The sequence below is a fragment of the Arvicanthis niloticus genome, unplaced genomic scaffold (assembly GCF_011762505.2).
Source record: "Arvicanthis niloticus isolate mArvNil1 unplaced genomic scaffold, mArvNil1.pat.X pat_scaffold_346_arrow_ctg1, whole genome shotgun sequence".
Taxonomy (NCBI): Eukaryota; Metazoa; Chordata; class Mammalia; order Rodentia; family Muridae; genus Arvicanthis; species Arvicanthis niloticus.
In genome coordinates, this window is record NW_023046000.1 from 66,119 (window position 1) to 86,000 (window position 19,882).

The 19,882-nt window shown below is 40.0% G+C and overlaps 1 protein-coding gene across 1 annotated transcript; it reads left to right on the plus strand.

The window, feature by feature from the left end:
* Window positions 1–1,326: 1,326 nt before the first annotated feature.
* Window positions 1,327–19,574, plus strand: LOC117701943 (aspartoacylase). Its single transcript, XM_034493348.2, has 6 exons — window positions 1,327–1,714; window positions 5,368–5,563; window positions 6,945–7,038; window positions 11,862–11,969; window positions 16,285–16,394; window positions 19,247–19,574. Exons 1-6 carry the CDS (start codon window positions 1,482–1,484, stop codon window positions 19,442–19,444), a joined length of 939 nt encoding a protein of 312 aa, XP_034349239.1. The 5' UTR covers window positions 1,327–1,481; the 3' UTR covers window positions 19,445–19,574.
* Window positions 19,575–19,882: the final 308 nt, after the last annotated feature.

Consider the following 19,882-nt stretch of genomic DNA (forward strand, 5'->3'; position numbering starts at 1 on the left):
CAGAGGAATCCAAAAATAACAGAGTCACCCTGTTGTCCTGTGGCAAATGCTGGCCTTAATGAGAAACATGGCTCCTGGGGCTAGCTTTCTTTTATGTAACTGTGGAAACTTAATCGGGCTGAGTGCTTCTTTCCTTTATCTGTGCAATGAGGATGTCTGCCCATTATAACTCATAAAGTGAATTTATGAATAAAGTAAGCAGACGTCTGTGGGGGAAAATTATAGATTAACCTGCCCTGTATGGTAAATGACTGCTTTATTGTGTCCTTATGAAACTTACGAAAGAACTTAGTGTTGTTTCACATATACATGAAAATATATAATATTTCCTGTACTTTAACATTCTTGGCTTTCTGGGTGATTGAGTATGAAATCAAGTAAGATTGGCTCAGAGTTAATGTTCCAAAGCTATGTAATCATCCTGGATTAGTTCCCCAGTAAGACCCCCTTTAGAACAACACATTCCAGAAGAAAGTCTTCCATACCAGCAAATGAGATCATGTCTGTATAACTCACGTGATGTAGTTAAAATATATGTAACATATGTGTAATATATGCTCATGTTATTTTGTATATATTATGTTGCAAAATATTTTCAGGCATTTAAGAGACTTGAATATTACTGATAGCAGCTTTTCATTTGGTATTTAAACAATTAAAAAAAAAAAAAAAAGACATCATAGAACTACCAAAACCTTCATGAGACAGAAGTTAAAGATGTTTCAAAGTCACTTTTGAAAAATAATTTTTATTTTATTCATTATTTGTGTGTAAGAGACAGAGAGGAGAAAGAGAGAGACATATGTGGTGGTCAGAGGACAACTTTGAGAAGTTGGTTCTCTCCTCAGGATTGAACACAGCAACATTATTGCCTGCTGCGTTTCTGCCATGCTCTGTCAGCGACCCTGTCATGACTGGGCTCTTGTGCCTTTGACTGTGGACAGCTATGCTGAAAGAAAGGATGCTGTTCAAGAGGAGGTCAGAGACAACAAGGCCTTCAGATCAGGAAAAGTGCCTTGCTTACTTTGGAAATGTTTTTAAATGTCAGTGGAAACAAAAACACTGAATAAACCACACTGTTATATTTAGGAGGATTGGGCTTAATGTGGTATTATTTTATAAATAATCATTCTGAACAGAAAGGAGAATTTTTATACCAGGGAATGCTAACTAACACAATTGTACTTTGATCTGCTGACCATCCGAGGGAGTTAGAAGTTAACAGCTGCATCTCGATCCTTGATCCTTGCATATTGTAATCCAAATATGGTCAAGGGCGGGGTTACAGAAGGGCAAGTCCATAGAATAAACAGGCTGGGAAGTTGTGGCAGAAACAGTTGTGAAGTCAGTTCTCAAGAGAGCTCTGTATTTTGCATTTCTCACTTAGTTCTAACTTGGCAACTTTTCTCAGAAGTTAAGCGTCCTTTGACCTCCTCTCTTCTGAACTGCAGAAGTCAGACCAGATTTGGGTATTTGGTAAAATGACCTCTTGTGTTGCTGAAGAACCTGTTAAGAAGATTGCCATCTTTGGGGGGACTCATGGAAATGAACTGACAGGAGTCTTTCTAGTTACTCACTGGCTAAAGGACGGCACTGAAGTTCACAGAGCAGGGCTGGACGTGAAGCCATTCATTACCAACCCAAGAGCAGTGGAGAAGTGCACCAGATACATTGACTGTGACCTGAATCGTGCTTTTGACCTTGAAAATCTTAGGTAAGACTGGTCTCTATTCTCTGAGAGTGTATATGGGTGAAAAGCGCTAGTCATTGGAAAAGAACATGTAAATGCCCCTAGTAAGTAGTCAGATCCATATGCAGAGCATCCGTGGTGAAGAAGGTCACTTTCACTTTTAATCGTGCTGCTTTACGAGAATTATGCAACTACACAAACTGGGCATTCATGTGCTCTAATCTTTTTGCTGTATGCCATTCAGTACACAGCAACAAATAAGAAATATCTAGGGGCTTTCTAGGGAGGGGAAATCGGGAAAGGGGATGGCATCTGAAATGTAAATAAAAAATTTTTTATTTAAATTTTAATTAAAATTTAAAATTTTTCAAAAAAAGAAATATCTATATTTTTGACTCATGTGACTTGAAAGACGCAAATATAATAATCCTCTGCATAAATTTGTGTTGAGCGACATGTAAAAATAAGGATCTAAATTATTCTCAAAATAAAATGAAAATAAATAACTGTTTGGTCATTATACTGGTAAACACACTGTTGTGTGGGAAACTCACCACTGTGCTTCCTTACAGGTATCTCTTCCTCACTATGTCCAGTGAGGAAATTATGACATTTTGATTAGTATTTTTTGAATGAGAGTGAGGAAGCACCAGAGAATAACAGGCTGGTCTGTGGCCTGGGGCAGACAAGCTTATCTCTAGTGGTGGCTTATCATCATTGAGGAAAATGAGTTCGGAAGTTGCTTCCTTAGACCTTTCCAAACTTGGGTTGGGATTATAGGCCTGCCCCAGCAGGACTGGCCTTGAATTTATTTGCTGGTAAATACTTGGCTGAGCTAGAGAATTCCTGAATCCAATCCGACCACAGAACTAAAGAAATGTAAATAAAACAAAATTTGCCTTTACAAAGTATTTGTTTTCCAAGGAAGTTACACTGGGATACTTTGTGGCCAAGCAATTTTATGAGCATAATTTAAATTCCAGAAATACTTTTATCTTCATGATTGAAGTTATTTCAGGACAGTTAATGTTTGTTTACCTAAATAGCTATAAACTACCTTATATATTACAAGTAAGATTTGTTGAAGAATGACTCTTTGAACCTGCATATTAACTTCCCAAAAAACTCTGAAGTGGGCTGGGGTGAGTTTTCTTACAAGAATAGCCAATAGCAGCTTCTCAGTGACTGTGGCACTTTAAGTTGGATTCACATTCTGTTTCTTAGCCTTAACACTTCAGAGGCTAGACAGCCCTGTCTCATGGTGGTTATGAATATCATGAGATAAATAAACCAGTGAGCCTCTCCCGTGTGGCCTCTGCTAAGTCGCTGCCTTCTCCTGCATCCCTCATTTCTGTGGTGACACTATTACCCACAAGTTCCTTACAGAAGCAACCTTAAAGCCTTCTCTGTTCTCCAGCCCCCTTGTCTGGGAGGGTAAGTCCTCCCACATACTCTTTACAAGAACTCCACAGAGCAGCCAGGCTTTGAAACACGGGAAGCCAAGGCAGGGCAAGGCTAGCCTGGGCAACATATCAAGATCCTGCCTTAAAACAAATCATTTTAACAGTGGGCTAAGGATGTGTCTCAGATGGGAGAATACTTGCCTAACGTGGATAAGGCCCTGGGTTCTCTCTAGTACTATACAAACATAAAGGAACTTCGCAAAGCCAATCTTCCTCTGCAGACAGATAACAAACCTCTTACAGAATCTACATGCATCCAGTTTGACCCAGGCTTGCTCCTGTATGTTCTTCATGTGGTGGCCACAAGAGTGACCCTTGCATAGAAACTTTCTACCATTCCCCTATCGGAAGTCCTCGTTGACTCTCCTGTCCAGAGTAGATGTCAGCAAGCTACTGTGACAGCACAGCTACTGCAGCACTGTGGCTGCTAGTGCCTGACAAGGTCTGCCGGTCTCTTCCTGCAGTCTGCTCCTGTGGGACTCTGCCACGGTAACTGGACCCCAGGCTTGAGAATTCAGAGTGCCCACTGTCTTCCAAGACTTAAAACATTAACTCTGAGCATCTGAGCGGGTAACGATGCCTTTTACCCAAACGGAAATAAGTGGGCTCTGGAGTGATGTCATGAACTAATATGAACTAATCAGGAGTTAACTTTGTAAATGCCTGTGTGTGAGTGTGTATGTGTGTTATATATCACATTAAGATCTGTATGTGATTGCAAATAGAAACTCAAGAATGCCAATCTAAACTAATAAGGGTCTCTTGTTCATAAGCAGTATGTCCAAATGTAGGTGGCCCAAGGCCAGTGCAGTAGCTCCTTGATGTCATCAATGCCTCGGGCTTATCTCTCTCCCTACTGTACTTCACCTCACATGGAGATTTTTCTTCTTATGTTTTTTTTCTTCTTTTTTTTTTTTGCTTCAGAGGTACAAAATGACTGATATGCCTTCTTGATTGTAGATATGATTTCTAGGCAGTAAAGAGTCTGGTACAAACTATTAAAAAATAGCTAGGTAGTAGAAATATATAGACTTAGGTTTTAGAAATATGGTTGAGAGACTCAGTAGAGAAGTATAAATTTAAACCATTATCATGTACAGAACAACCTAGAGGCTCTCTGGCCACACTGAGGCTGGGTGTAGACACATGCAGCGGGGACATTCAGTACTGTACATGCACACATGCAGCGGGGACAAGCAGAGGAAAGAAGAAATGTGAAATAAAAAGAACCATGAGTAAATAATAATAATAATAATAATAATAATACCTTTGTAAATTCTTGTATCTATAAGATTTCGTTCAAACAGCCCCCAGCCTGTAATTCTAGCTATTTGAGAGGCTGAGGCAGGAGGCAATCCTCCATGCTTGGCTGCTAACTAAATTCAAAGCTAGCCCATTTGAGAGTATTGTATTGTGATCACTTATCACACTTGTTCAAGAAAAACGCATGGTAGTATGTTTGTGTAAGTTTGTGGTTTGTCATTTGTAAATTGTATCCCTGATCCACTAGTCATTCCCAGTCTTCAATGTAAAGTACCCAGTAAGCACCATGAGCTCCAGAGTTTGGCTCCCTTTTTTACTAGAACCATAGTGCTGGGGTTGATGGTCCTGCCCCATAATAAATAAGCAGTGTACCATAACTATAAAGAAGTGCTTATAAAATTAAAGGGTATATTTTATTCAAGGTTGAAATCATGTGGTAAATTTTGTTTGTAAAGCCCTACCTGGGACCAGCCACATAAATAAGCCTAACATTTTATAAGCATGTCAGTGTAGCACCAGATATATGGAATCAGCTGGAAAAAAAGTACTGAGGGTTTTTTTTTCATTTGCAGAGGTTTTAGATAAGTTTTCATGTCCCTCGTGGATTTGTTTCATTTTGTTTTTTTCAAGAGAGTGTTTCTCTGTGTGTAACTCTGGCTCTCCTAGATATCTCTCTCTCTCTCTCTCTCTCTCTCTCTCTCTCTCTCTCTCTCTCTCTCTCTCTTTCTCAACTGACTGGGCTCAAAGATCTACCAGAAGATCCACTTCAGAGACCCATCTGCCTCTGCCTTCCTAGTGCTGGGATTAAAGACATGTGCCACCACTGCCCAGCCTCCCTGTCTGATTTTTGATACATAAGGTTTACAGCTAGTTCTTTGTGTACTGATTCGTTGCGTGTTTATGTTATCATAGCCATAGACATTGTTAATCTTTTTCTTTCTACTAAAACAGCAAAGAGATGTCTGAAGATTTGCCATATGAAGTGAAAAGGGCTCAAGAAATAAATCACTTATTTGGTCCAAAAAATAGTGACGATGCCTACGACGTTGTTTTTGACCTTCACAACACCACCTCTAACATGGGCTGCACCCTCATTCTTGAGGATTCCAGGAGTGACTTTCTGATCCAGATGTTTCACTATGTTCAGGTAATCTCAGGAGTGACTTTCTGATCCAGATGTTTCACTATGTTCAGGTAATCTCAATATTACTGTATTTTATTAGCATCCTTACTTTTAAGTCATTGAAAGATATCAGGAACACAGGAAAAAGAGAAATGAATTGTATTCCATATCCAAATGGGAGGCTGGATGAAATACTGTACAAAGATACAGAAGCAGTAGTGCTAGAAAGAAAAAAGTAAAATAATGAATTCAATGAGTAAAATGATAAAACATCTGTGAATACTTGAATTTACAGAGCTATAAATTCTATCCAGATGGCCACCATGCATGCAGTATTTGTCAAAACTAGGTAAAATTAATACCAAAATTTAAACCAGTACAGTTGAAGCATCTCAATCACAGAGCCTTAGGAAGATCATATAGAGACCATACAACGTTGACTAAAGTCCTAGGATAAAGAGACTTGGCTTCACAATGTCTTGCCCTTGGCCTGTTCAGTTTCTGTGCACTGACACACCTCTGCATGTTTTATGAGAGTATCAAGATTTGAACCCTGGTAGAGAAACAGTGTCAGGCCCAGGCACTTCAGCAGAGGCTCCAAAAGTGTGGTCCACTGTGTCCTCCAGGAGCTGGAGGGGCCAAAAATGGTAGAAAGGGACCAAAGTGGGGGATACCAGCTAATACCTCAGGAACAAGATAAGCTCAGACTACATAGTAAGTTCAAGTCCAGCCAGAGCTACATAGTGATACTGTGTCTCAAATTTAAGTAAAATAAACCTAGAGACCTGGCTCAAATTCTCATAGAACTAAGCAAAAGTTATGGGGGGACCACACAATATCTGTAGAGATATAGACCATATGTGGTAACAGAATTTTAGAATTAAGACCAATATTCTGCTAAACAGTTAAATGTAAACAAAAATGAAACCAGAAGTAGCTAGATGTGTTCAAAAGAAATGTTCGTCTCCTATTTTTGGTTTGCATCCTGGAGTATTGTTTTGTGGACATTTTGCCCAGAAAGCTAATACAATTTGATTTTGTATGTAATTCATTTGTATGGTTTTCTTTTTTGTTTGTTTGTTTTTGTTTTTGTTTTTGGAGACAGGGTTTCTCTGTGTAGTCCTGGCTGTCCTGGAACTCACTCTGTAGACCAGGCTGGCCTCGAACTCAGAAATCCGCCTGCCTCTGCCCCCCAAGTGCTGGGATTAAAGGCGTGCGCCACCACCGCCCGGCCATTTGTATGGTTTCAAAGGTATAACATCGGGCTTTAGAGAACATTTCATAAGGCTATCGAGCCAATTTTGATTATGAAGTAAAGCATTTTGAAGGGACTACTGACTCTGTAGCAGCCAAGAGAACAAAACATTCTTTGCACACTAAGAAAGATGTTTTCAATTTTCTTCAGACTTGCATGGCTCCATTACCGTGCTCTGTTTATCTCATTGAGCATCCTTCCCTCAAATATGCAACCACTCGTTCCATTGCCAAGTATCCTGTTGGTAAGTCGTAGTTCCTGCTGGCATAGGTAAAGAAAATATAGCCTAACTGAAACATAAAGAACATGCATAGCTACCTCACATATCATTAATCTTATAACTATCAGATAAGCAGATTCACTGTAGGCAAGCCCTAACTGAACTTAATTTCCTGAGTTTCTCTGAGCAGATCTCTGTGTTTATACTTACTTCCTTTGCTGTAACACTCAGGCTTTGGAATTAGTCTGATGCTCTCCTCATTCCCAGAACTCATGTGGAGTAAAACCTTCTATGAATGTCTCTCATACCCACCCCCCATTGTTATTGCAAAAAATTGTATATTCCATAGGTATTTGTATGTCTGTTACAGAACAGTACTGTGCTTGGTCCTGACACACAATCTCCAAGAGCTCAGTGTCTAATGAGAAGATGGACCTTTAGCCAGATAATTACTCCATAGTAGAAAACTGCTAAAGTAGGGGTAACACCAACCTGTTTCCTGGGAGATCTATTAGTATAACTAGTTATCTACAAAGTGTACTGTAAATAAAGCTGTTACTATAACTTGAATCTATTTTGTTAGAGCTCAGATGTTTTAACAAAGTAATTTGAAAGAGAGTTGACAAATAATATAAGCAAATAAACTTTTAAAAACTCTGACTATTCAAATAGTGATTTTTGTTACACATTTAAAGTAATTAATTTATTATTATAATTATTAGAGAACTCTATCTAAAATGTATATAATATTGGCTAAATATCCAATACCCTTACATAGTTTACATAAACCAAAACTCTAGCCTGAGATTATAGCTTAGTGATAGAGTTCTTGCCTAGTATTCTAATACTTCAAAATAGATAGACAGACAGACAGACAGACAGACAAAACTAAAAGTTAACTAGAGCCTAAATGATACAGTAAAGGCTGTGGTAGAAAAGCACTTGCATGGCAGGCATGAGGGCTGTCAGTGAGCCATCAGCACTGCATGAATAACAACACAGAGCCCTGCTTTCCTCTGACACTGAACAAAAGCATAAGGCTTCTGAAGTCGGACAGATCTATCTTAGTCTATGGTATTTATGATCTGTGGTTTTTTTTTTTCTGAGTTAGAACAAGTATCTGCTAATATGTTGGTCCTTGCAAATAGAGCTAAATTTTAAAGCATTTTAACCTGAGGAACTATAATTTAGAAGTGCTAGTGTGTTCTCCTTCTGATTTTGATATTTTATCTGGAGTATATTTATTACGTAATGAATAAAAAAATTGAAGACCAGAAAAAAAAAAAAAAAGCTTTCGATAAAACATTTTACAGTCACAAAGGCTGCTGCCTCTTACAAATTTATTTTCACTGGTACTAACAGTATAGGGACCATTCTAATGCCAGGTTGCCTCAAGCCTAACAGAATCATTCCAGGTTAACTTAATCCCAAAGAGTGTTTGTAGTTTGCTGCAGCCAGCCTCATGATTAAAAGCAAGCATATTCATTCATACTCCACCCCAACACTATGAGTAACTAGACACAACCTTCTTAGAATCTAGACATCATCTCATTGCAGATTCAGCACTTGTTTAACCATTGTGTCTTCCTTTCCATCCTGAGTGTGTCATGGTATTATCCTATGGATTTGACTGTTCAGCAGTGATAAGAGATCTTATATCAAAGTAATTTTTAGTTTGAAAAACATTCTCAGGAGAACAAACTTCAATAACTGATTCTTCTGCATGAAGTGTCTATCCTACCATTCTGTGGCCCTTGATTTCCATAGACCCCCACCATGGAAACTGGTTCTACACATAAGTTGCTTCTGCAGCATGGCTCCTGTACCTTTACAGTGGTGCTGAGGTTGGCTCCATCTCCCCCCAGAGGCTATGTAGAATACTTTGGCCTACAGGCAACCTGAACATTATAATTGAAAGTTTATTACAGCATCCTATTTTGTTAGGCCTCAGAAGTTTAACCATTAGGACGTTGGGGTAGAGGGCAGTTGTCAAATAACATAATCAAATGAAAATTTAAAAAATAATTCTGATTCTTTAAATAGTGATTTAATAATAATATAAATTAGAGCAGTCAACATCATGAGGTACCATTATCTTTTTTTGTTGTTATTGTTGTTCTACAATCTTTAATGTGTTCTTACTGTGGTCACAAGATAATGTGGTTCTAAACATCATATGACAATAGTTCATTAAATAAAGAAAGTCTCAGGTTTCCCCTGCACTTCTTGTATTTTGTCACTAGAGTGCTAGGATTTCCATAGGTGACTTAAGTGACATTTACCTTGAACTGTGGATACTCAACCAAAATTCTGATTGTGTTAGAATAAAGAAAGATGAATTCCAGTTTGAGGGACAACTTCTACAATACATAGTCATATACAGAAACATGTTTTTGCATAGTTGTACAAATTATGCATAGAAAAATTCCTTACCAAGACCTATGATACCACACATGTAAAGAAAGGTCTGTTTGTGTGTATAAGGGGCTGCAATCAGGATGTAAAGTGAATAAATAAATTATTGGGGAAAAAATCCAGCAAACCAAACATGTTGACTTATACCTGTAAATCCATTACTTTGAAAGCAGAAGTTGGTAGCTCAGTCTCTGGGAGCTTTCAGGGATCCAGGCTGGCCTCAGTGGGAGAAGATGCACCTAATCCTGTAGAGACATGGTGCCCTCCCAGGGAGGCACCCTCTCAGGGGCAAAGGGGAGGGGAAATGGGGGAGAAGAACTCTTTGTTGAAGGGTGGGGGCAACATTTTGGGTGTAAATAAAGTAATTCATTAATAAAATAAAGAAAGGAAGCAAGCAGCAGAGGCAGTAGGATCCCTGGGAGTACGAGGCTAGCCTGGCTCACAGGCAGTAGGATCCCTGGAAGTACGAGGATAGCCTGGCCCACATAACAAGTTCCAGGCCAGCAGGGTCCACATGGTAAAATCTTGTCTCCATAAAACAAAACAAATAAAAATGCTTGGGAGAGTTGCTAGACACCTACCTTAGCAAGGGCTGTCATTGCTGTGATGAAGCACCGTATCCAACAGCAACATGAGAGAAAAGGGTTTATTTCAGCTCACATTTCTAGGTGACAGTCCATCACGAGGGAAGTCAAGGCAGAAACTCAAACAGGACAGGAACCTGAAGACAGAAGCTGATGCAGAGGCCATAAAAGAATGCTGCTTACTGGCTTGCTCATCATGGCTGTTCAGCCTTCTATAGAATCCAAGACCACCAGCCCAGGGTTGGCACCACCCACAATGGGCTGGGTCTTCCCTCATTAAAAAAAGGAAAAGAAAGAAAGAAAACTAAGCACAACAATTTTTTTACATGAAGATAATTTTAAAACATATAGTCCAAGAATCTAAACACATTCTTTTTTAATTGTTTTTATTATGTTTACATTTCAAATGTCCCCCTTTTCCCGATCCTCCTTCCCAGTCTCCCCTCCATGAACCCTATACCCTATCCACCTCTCCTTTGCCTATAAGAGGGTGCTCACCCACCTACTCCCACCTCCTCACCCCTCTAGCATTCCCCTTCTCTGAGGCATCAAGCCTCCACAGGACCAAGCTCCTCCCCTCCCACTGATGCCAGATAAGGTAGTCCCACTACATATGTAGCAGGAGCCATGGACTGGCCCATATATGCTCTTTGATGGGTAGCTTAGTCCGTGGGAGCTCTGAGAGGTCCAGTTAGTTGATACTGTTGTCCTTCAGTGGGGTTGCAATCCCCTTCAGCTCCTTATTTACTAACAACATGATACATTTTGGTTGAATAGAAAAGACTACTTTGGCAAAGGGGGACCATTGTCATGTGGTTCTAATCTTGGAAGGACACTTAATAATGGACAACTGTATTTCATAACAGCATTTTGTAATGCAGAGCCATGCACTGTTCAGGGTCATCTGGCTATATTGGGGTCAGCAGGGTGCTAACAGTGTCTGGAATTCTCTAGGTCTTCCATAATATAAAATCATGTCTTCTTCATTCCCACTCACACCTGTATAGGGTCAATGTGGACACAATAAGGTATATATATATATATATATATATATATATATATATAGAGAGAGAGAGAGAGAGAGAGAGAGAGAGAGAGAGTTTTTAACAGACTGGGAAATAGTAGAAATGCGTAAAAATAAGATGAGGGTAAAGGAATCCATGAGTTAGGTGGAATGGAATGAGGATATACAATATTACAATTCTCAAATAGTTTGAAGAGTGGAGAAGGTGGTGGTTGAAGGAATGAGTTTGTGGGAAGTTGGACAGAAGAAAGGTGCTAGATAAGTTGTTTACACAAGGGGTATTTTATAGGACGAGGATGGATGCCAAACAACCACTGGAAAGACATGATACATAGACTTATTGGGATAGAATAAATGAATATAATTTCATATAAAATGAAGAATATTGCACCATCTTATCAGTAAGATATGGTTATACTTTTATAATAAAGGCAAGAATGTTGCTGAAATACCATGTGAACTAAACCCAAAGCTTAGTTAACTAGACTTCTGACCACACAGACATACTCATTCCTCCTAAGGTGACTGAGTCTATGACAGTTTCTCTTTGTGGCAACCTATTTCTTGTCAGCCTCACTTACACTCCATCTTTTACTGGGTAATAAATTTTTCATGTTTTCACAATACTGAGGAAATATAAAAGAAAAAGCAGAGCTCCATGGGTTTTCATGTTCTGTATTTACACTGACATTGTATCTGTTATTTTCCATGATGTTAAACAGTCATACCGCACTGAGATCTAGATCTTCATATTTTTCATACTTAATTTTCTCAACATATTCTACTATGTATGTAAATGTGATTGTGTCTCCTTCTGTACATAGGTATAGAAGTTGGTCCTCAGCCTCAGGGTGTTCTGAGAGCTGATATTTTGGACCAAATGAGAAGAATGATAAAACATGCTCTTGATTTTATACAGCATTTCAATGAAGGTGAGTGGTGGGTGTATTTATGTACATGGCTTAACTATAACGGGTTGGGGGAGGTTTGTCTATGCAAAACTTAATGACTTAAAATTGAAATTGTAATAGCTTCTAGGTCATATTTGTCATGCTTACGACCTTAGCTACCTCTCTCTATCTCTGTCTCTACTCCCCTCTCTTCCATCCCCCACACTCTTTCTCACTTTCTCTCTCCAGGCTCTCACTACATAGCCCAGGCAGGGCTTAAACTCTCAGTGCTCCTGCCTCAGTTTACTTAGGGTTGGCATTACAGCTGTGTGCCAGGCAGTTTCTAGATGCTTTTTGAAGATCACCTTTTTACTTCAACAGTTCCTCAGGGAATGGCAAGTAGACACATTCAAGAAAGGCAGCTGTCAAATAAGTCTCCCAAAGAAAGTTATTTCCTTTTCCCATTAATTTCTATTTTAAACAGCAAAGACAGATGAGGCCCACCCTGCTGTGAGGATCTAGAAGGCTAATGGATACTGGGGAGGGAGAGACATTTTCTTCAGTGGTGTAGCCACTATAAATTGTCCATGCTTCTGTAAACTACTCCTCACCATGCTCCGATAAGCAACCCTAAGGAAACTCAGTGCATTAGAAGAAAGACCCGAAAGTAAAAGGAACAGAAAAGGATGACCAAGGAGTGGGAAGGACAACAAAAAACAGCAGAGGATCAGTCTGATCAAATTATATCACATACACACTTGAAAATAAAACCCATCGTTGTGAATGGCTAACATTTGCTAGCTAAGAACATAGAAAAGACCAGAAAGTTCAAGTGTCCAATAAACATAGATGTTCAGGATCATGGGTAATCCAGGGAGTGCAAATTCAAGTGACAAACTTCATTCATTAGATTAAGAAAATATTCAAATCTGGTTATAGTTGTGATATCAAATTTTGGCAAAGCTATAGGAAAAGAAAATAGGCCCATTACTTTCTGCTGAACATGTTATTTGGTAAAGACCTTTTAGGGGATAATTTTATGGGTTTTTTTTATATTCTTTTTTATAATCTGTTCTACATTCTTTTTAAATTTTGCTTATCTATTGTTTTTATGGGAGAACTATGTATATGATGTATAACCATGTGTTAATGTGTGTGCTCCAGGCCTAGTGAGGATTTAAATCCTGCTCTTCACTCTCCTCTCTTCCTTATTCCTTTAGGACAAACTCTCTCACTGAACTAGCTAGGCTGGCAGTCACAGACTGGGTAATCTTTCTGGTTCCTTCCTTTCAGTGGTTACCGGCACACATGCCCACACCTGACTTTTTTACTTGGGTGCTAGGATTCACACTCAAGCCCTCACGCTTTCCCAGCAAGCACTCTTACCCACTGAGCCCCTCTGCATTCTCAGTAAATCCTTCTTAAAATATACAAATCACATGACCCAGCAACTCCCTGCCATAAAGAAGCACAACCACATGCACATCCAGTGTGTTACATAAGGGCTGGCTATTACAGCTTTGTCTCCAACAATAAAACAGTGGAAATGACCCAAATGTTCAACAGCTTTGAAGAATTAAACTAAATTGAACCAGTCTTCAAAAACGTTCGTTTTTAAAAAGCAGGCTGATTTTTTTTAACAAGTAAAATGGTTCACTGGGTGCCAGCACTTGATCTGCAGGCATAAGGACCTTAGCTTGAATCTTTAGCACCACATCAAAAGCCAGGCATGGTTGAACATGCCTGTAACCCCAGTACTGTGGACAGAAACCAAAGAATCCTGAGATCTCACTGGCCAGCCAGCCTAGCCAAAATATCAAGCTTCCTGTTCTTCAAGAGAACCTGTGTCAAAGCAATAAGATGGGAAGTGACAAAGGACAACACTCAACATCCTTCTGTGACTTTCACATGTATGCATATGGGTACACAGACATACACACACACACACACACACACACACACACACACACACACACACACGCAGCAGACCAAACCATACAATAAACAAACTTGCTTTTATCAAGACCAACCTGGGCTACACAGTGTAACCCCATCTTTACAATTAATTTATTATCACTTACCAGAGAGTGTGTGTGTTCATATAGATAGGGAAAGCTCTAGAATAAAGAAGACTACGCTGTAACAGTGATTGCTGGGAAGAGGGCCAAGCCAGGCTAGCTTTTAGTTATAGTCAGCAAGAATGATGTGTTTTTATGTTATGTCTGTAGTTATCAACTGGATAGTGACTGGTGAAGAGTTAGTTGAGTAGATCTTCTGTACATCTGATCACTTACTCAGTAAATCAAACTGTACTAAGTGTAACAATTACACAACAGTTTGCTTTAAGATTAAAAAAAAAACTTTAAAATATCTCAGAAATGTCCTGTGCAAATAATTCCATTAGGCTGCATTGAGGAATGAGTAGCTCTGATGATGTAACTAATGTGTAGCTCAAGGCCTATAGCAGGTATTGTCCCTTATCCTCAGATGTGCACCTCCTATAGTCTAAAGAGCTTCTGTACTTGGGAGTCCTTCAACCTTCAGAAAGTCAGAAAACCCGAAAATCAGTTCTCACCACCCTTACATAAGGACAGGTCTGTACTGTCTTATGGAGCTGGTGTTAGAAAGATCAGAACATTTGCACAACAGGACCTCAGATACCCAGTGTGAAACCACAGTGTATTAAGAAATGATACATCCAAGTAGAAGGCCTGATAGAAGACATGGTGTCTTAGTCAATATTATATTGCTAAGAAGAGGTGTCATGACCAAAAAGAAACTCTTATAAAAGAAAGCATTTAGTTGGGGCTGGCTTACATTCAGAAGTTTAGTTCATTATCATTGAGGTGGGAAACATGGTGACATGCAGCAGACATGGTTCTAGAAAGGTAGCTGAGAGTTCTACATCTGGATTGGCAGGCAGCAAGAGGAGAGAGAGATGCTGGGCCTAGCTTGAGCTTTTGAAACCCCAAAGCACACCTCCAATGACATACTTTTTCCAACAAGACCACACCTTTTAATCCTGTCAAGTAGTGCCACTCTCTAATTACCAAACAATCATATATATGAACCCATTGGGGCTATTCTTATTCAAACCACCACACATGGCTTTACAAACCACAATCTGAGTTTCCTTTAATATGAATGTGGGGTAGCAACTACAGAAACACCCCTTTCTATCCCTACATTACCCAAACAGTTCTTCCATCTTCTTTAATCTGACTTGGCCTTGTAATTTGTTTTATAGCCCAGAAGTTTGAAAAAGAACTAGCACTGAGTGGTGCATCCTTACTGGTCTTGGGAACCCCTCATAGCCATTGTGTGATTCAGTCTGTACTAACCTCCTAGATAAGGAAAGGTTACAGGATAGAAATCTCAAGGTCCCCAGATAACAGTCACACACATCAAGCTGCAACATATGAAATGCCAGACATGAGAGTGGGGGCTATCCCAGATCACTGAGCAGTCAGAGGACCTACCAGCTCACCTTGCACACGTCAGTAAGACAATCAGCAATCAGCCAAAGCCAGTCTAAACCAGAAGAGCTGCCCACCAACCCATAGAATCACAAGCTCAATGTAGAAGTAGATCCTTTAAGCTGCACAGTTCTAGGTTAGTGTGTTACACAGCAAAAGCCAGCTAGAAGTAACAATAGATCTCACCATATCAATTCCTCTCTAAGGAAAGACTTCCTTCTAGGCTCCAACCACAGCATACTCTTCTCTTCATCGAACATAGGTTCCAATGTTTGCTTAGAGATTACATCCTCTATCTGTGAACGAGTCAGCATTGGGTTGTTCAATTTTGCATCATCTTTGGGGTTGAACTCCACTGTTAGGAAGATTCCCTGCATCCAAAGAGCTCCCTCCTCAGGAGTTGTCAGATGTGCTATGACCTTGGTTAAGACAAATATCCATTATGCTGAAGGCAGCTACCTCATTGACCATCTTTGTGAAGACACCTAGTCACAGGCTATCAGAAGGAAGAGCACTGCCATATGTTCATCCAGACTCTCATTTGACAGGTAATGTACTCCAGGCTGCAGAAGGCCAACCTGTTGTTCAAGAATACACAGCTAGGAAAACCAGGAAAAGAGAGAGCCCAGTGGCCCTGACCTGTGGTCCTAGAAAACACTGATAGGTGAATCTTCTGTTTCTGCCTCTGTCTGTCACAGATTTGTGGCAAGTGTACTGATAGGAGTAATCACAGTATTTGGTCTCCCGGTGTTTATGAGCCTCCATAACTGGTTTGCAGCACTCTTTACTTTCTGTTGATCTTCTTTCCTTAAAATGTCAGCTTCCTTTTTCTAGAACATTTCTTTTTAGCTGTGATTAACTTATCTTACTTCTTTCCATAGGAAAAGAATTTCCTCCCTGTTCTATTGATGTCTATAAAATAATGGAGAAAGTTGATTATCCAAGGAACGAAAGTGGAGACGTGGCTGCTGTTATCCATCCTAATTTGCAGGTAACATTTGTTTCTTTGAAATACTGAAAGTAATAGTATTCTACTTTGGGGTACAATTTGACCATTCACACAGCATTTTGTGCATATTAGCTTATTAGTATTTAAAGTGTCATATCAGTCCACTCTCCACTGCTATAATAAAATACCAAATATAAACAACTAATAAAGAGAAAACATTATTTTGCTCACCATTCTGGAGGTTCTAGTCCAAGAGTGACCACAGTACTGGAGCTGTGGCAGGAACATGTGGTAACGCAAACTGTGCAAACAAGGACACGAATTGACTGCAGGACAGGACCACAGCCCCCTCCAAATTCCTCAGAAACCTAAAGGTTTCTCACAAGGAGCCATTTCCTGAAGACCCACATCTTTTCTTAATAGCACCACTCTACGAACTGAGCCTCTAACACCTGTACTGTGGAGGACAACACCCATCCAAACTGTGGCAGGAAGGACACATACCTTATCTCAGAACTCAGTACATATGGCGTGTGCTGGCTCTAGGGTACATCTGTGAGTGTGGCCTATAGTCTCATGTGACTGATAGTCTGGAAACACTGAAATCCAGTGTACTATCTAGAAATCATAATGGCCAGATATTGTAACCTTATAATGAGGAGAGAGAGGCATCCAAACAAGACTTCTACAACAGAAAATTCCTATCCATGTGCAGTGAGTGAGGAAAATTATATCCATAGGCTTCTAATTTCGGCTTCGTTTTGCTGTTTTGGGGGATAGGGTTTGTCACTGTAGCCCAGGCTGGCTCAAAGTCCTGACCCTCCTATCTCAACCTCACAAAGTTAGGATTATAGTAGTGTACCACCACACCTCAATCTAGCTTTTAATTTCTAAGCCCTTATATTCTTAAATTAGAATAGATATTGAGCATGGCATTATGGTACAGGCTGATAACACTTGGGAAGCTAACGCCACAAGATTACAGATTTGAGGCCAACCTAGGCTATAATAGAAAACTTTATCTCCAAAAGAGAGGAGATGGGAGAGACGGAAGGAGTGACATGGAAGGGACAGAAAAATCAGAACTGTCCCATAGATGCACAGCTATGTATGACAGATCTACTAATGATCTTTACAGCTGGCCACATAGTTGACACTTCCCTGAACTTGTTTTTCTGGAACATTCCTGCCACAATCCCATGACTCTCCTTGGAATTCCAGTGCTACTCCTTGCCTGGTTTAATCAATAGATTAATCAGAGTGAAGAAGGTCTCAGGGGAATTAGGAGAAGTCAACAGAAAGGCAGGGAAGAATCGAGATCCCAAACACTACAACACCCAAGCCCAGTGTAGAACCTCAGAGCCCAGAGGTGAAAGAGACCTAGAAGGCTAGCCAGCCATGCAAGGCTTCTCAACCACGAGGACACATTACAGAGCTTTCTTTTTCATTGAAAATAGAGATCTCTCTCATACAGTACCTCCAGACCAACCACAGTTTCCCCTCTCCACCACTCCCAGCTTCCTCCCTCCTCCCCGAGACCCACTCCCCTCCACTTCCCTTCAGAAAAGAGTGCTTTCTTAAAAACAGTGCCAAAACTCTCAGCTAATCTGGCATTATTGGCTTGAGTATTCGTGGTTGAAAACCACTGATCCAATTCAGATCCCTACTTAATGACTCTAATAGCCAGCAGGCAACCTCATGGAACATCCTGCCCACAAATTCAGACCAATAGAACATGCCCTGCCTATGGCCTCAGGGAAGCCAAATAAAAACCAAAGGGAGCCAATGAGCAATGGTTTTAAAAGATCAGAGTATGGTGGAGAGGAAGAAATCCCTATGTTAGTCCAGGAAACAGGCCAGCTGACAGTACCACACCAGCCTCAAACACAGGACTGTTCGTGAGTATTCTCATCAGTAACATCCTTGAAAAATACAAAAGTAATCCTGGGGCAGCTGAGAAGACTGGCTGAGGATAGTAATCAACTGGATCAGTGTCAGGTCCCAAAAGTCAGGGAAGATCATTGGAGTTGCTAGACCATAAGGAATGTCTCCAGCCCAGTCTGGTGGCACAAGCCTGTAGTCCCAGCTATGAGGGACGCTAAGGCAAGAGGAGCACAATTTAAAAGGCCTTCCTTAGTCACAGGGTTAGATCAGGGCCAGCCTGAGCAAACAAGTGAGACCTTGTCTCAAAGTAAAAGATAAAAAAAAAAAAAAAAAAAAAAAAAAAAAGCTTGGAGCATAGCTCAGTGGTAGAGTTAGCATATGTGGTACTCTGAAGTCAGTTCTCAATGGCACACACACAGAGTTTTCTACAAGAGAGATAGGTTCATTATCTCAGTAAATACTTTTGAAGAGCTATTAAGGCTATTCTCCCTGAGATGGAAGATTCTAGCTTTGTTTCTGAGATAAGGCCAGCTCCTCTCACCGATACAAGAGTTTGTTACCCTCCCAGGGTAACAGCTAGGGTAGGGAAAAGGTACTGTGGGCAGTTCTTCTCAATTCCAGGCAATTTATTCATATGAAGATTAGTATTCCATAGGTTTCAACATGGGGTAAAATTCTACTTTTCTAACATACTCTCGGGTGATGCTGATGCTTCTGGGAAAGGTTGGGAATGCAGAGGCCCAAGCTCTGCCCAGGCCTAAAGAACCATTTTAGCCAACTCCCAGATGCTTGGCAAGCACACTGAAGCTGATATGTTCTAGGGCTCCTGTGGTCAGAAGCATTGGTCTTAGAAGACTCACATACTTCCTAATGCATCCCTTTTATATCTCTCTTTAATAAAGAATGTCTTTTTTTAGTGGACAATGTTAGTTATCTACAGCCTGACAAAATAAATTAAAGATAGGAGAAAAACCTAAACATAATTAATGTATTTTGATGTCTCCTGAGAGGATCAAGACTGGAAACCATTGCACCCTGGAGATCCTGTGTTTGTGTCTCTTGATGGAAAAGTTATTCCACTGGGTGGAGACTGTACCGTGTACCCAGTGTTTGTGAACGAAGCTGCATATTATGAAAAAAAAGAAGCATTTGCAAAGACAACAAAACTAACACTCAGAGCAAAAGGCATCCGCTCCACTTTGCACTAAAAATCTCTGCAAGCTCACAGTAATGGAAGTCTTGCAAACTAGAACTCTGTAAACCTCCAAGACCACAGTGCCTTACTCTAGTTCTTTTCCTCAGCACCTGGTCCCGGGCCTCAAGCAGTAAGCATCCAGGCCAGGTTTTTGAAAGGAAAGACTAAATAATGAATGTCTTGCAAATATATTTTGGATGAGCTATGTACAGTAGGCAGGCAAGTGTGCTTCTGATTTCTGTATTATTCTTTATACATTACATTCTGGTAGCTTAACAGTGTTAACTTCCACATTTAGAACATAACATTGAAATACATGCTACATGCAACTTAGCACACAGCAAGACAGACTGAATATATGTTTTCAACTAATGCGTAAGTGCTGTTCAAAACTAATAATACAGACTTGGTGTTTTTAAGTTCTGACATGTGAATAATGACAGTGTATTAA

Bases quoted from the DNA above. Each gene is read 5' to 3' on its own strand.
- LOC117701943 (XM_034493348.2), top strand. From the start codon at position 1,482: ATGACCTCTTGTGTTGCTGAAGAACCTGTTAAGAAGATTGCCATCTTT. The intron at 5,564-6,944 runs GTAATCTCAGGA...AATTTTCTTCAG, and splicing joins AGATGTTTCACTATGTTCAG to ACTTGCATGGCTCCATTACC. The intron at 16,395-19,246 runs GTAACATTTGTT...GTCTCCTGAGAG, and splicing joins TTATCCATCCTAATTTGCAG to GATCAAGACTGGAAACCATT.